At 57.3% G+C, this 890-nt stretch overlaps 1 protein-coding gene across 2 annotated transcripts in view; it reads left to right on the top strand.

The window, feature by feature from the left end:
• The window catches only part of cdon (cell adhesion associated, oncogene regulated), a 32,354-nt gene that overhangs the window by 30,058 nt on the left and 1,406 nt on the right, over positions 1–890 (top strand). For both annotated transcript variants that reach the window (XM_037981559.1, XM_037981558.1), the window contains one exon: positions 347–549. In XM_037981559.1, the coding sequence (XP_037837487.1) occupies positions 347–549 (203 nt within the window). The remainder of the gene's footprint in view (positions 1–346; positions 550–890) is intronic.

Raw genomic sequence — 890 nt, forward strand, 5'->3', positions numbered from 1 at the left:
CGGGGGGAGGACAGAGGGAAGATGGAGGGAGGACAGAGGGGAGGACGGAGGGAGAACAGAGGGGGAGGACAGAGGGAAGATGGGAGGAGGACAGATGGAAGATGGGGGGAGGACAGAGGGAGGAGGGGGGGGGGTGGAGGTGCTCAGAGCCCAGTCGAGCTCCCGTGGAGAGGCGTTGAGTTCTGGGACATGTGGACAAACTCCTCGGACGCCGTTGGAAAGGTCTGTGAGGTCAACTTGCTGAGAGCGGTTCTGGCCGTTCGCTCGACGTGGAGGGGGCGGGGTTCTGTCCGCGGTGGCGAGCACCACAGCTGATCTTCTCCTTTTCTTCGGTCTCTCTGGGTAGATGTTACAGCAAGACCAACGGCTCGCTCTCCAACGGCTCGGCGCCGTGCCAGCAGGACGGGCTGGAGATGGTGCCACTGGGCCGGGTGTCGCCGCAGCGCCGAGGGTCCGACCCGGAGGGCGACCAAGCGGACGAGCACGACGAGTCCTCGCCCTCGCAGAACTCGTGCCTGACCCAGAACAACTCCACAGAGGACAGCACCGGTGGGTGGTGCTGTTTTACACCAACTGTCTGCTGGTTTAATAAAAGTATCACGTCACTGAAGGGTAGAAACATCCGTCTGTTTCCCTCCTGACAATATTGTCAGTTTACATCATCTCTGGGGGTCTTGAACCCACAACTTTTGAATCACTTCTTCACCATCCATCTAAAAGTCCAACGTTGCGCACCTCAAAATGTCTGTAAAACCAGAAAAAGGAAACACCGACCAGCTATTGGTTCTGGTGAAGACACTTAACTCTGGTGGGATTTGAACCCACAACCTTTGAATGCCTTCCTTAACATGCAGCTAGAAGTCTAACGCGCTGTCCGTTGCGCCACAGAG

This window comes from Kryptolebias marmoratus, linkage group LG2 (genome assembly GCF_001649575.2).
Source record: "Kryptolebias marmoratus isolate JLee-2015 linkage group LG2, ASM164957v2, whole genome shotgun sequence".
NCBI classification, from domain to species: Eukaryota; Metazoa; Chordata; class Actinopteri; order Cyprinodontiformes; family Rivulidae; genus Kryptolebias; species Kryptolebias marmoratus.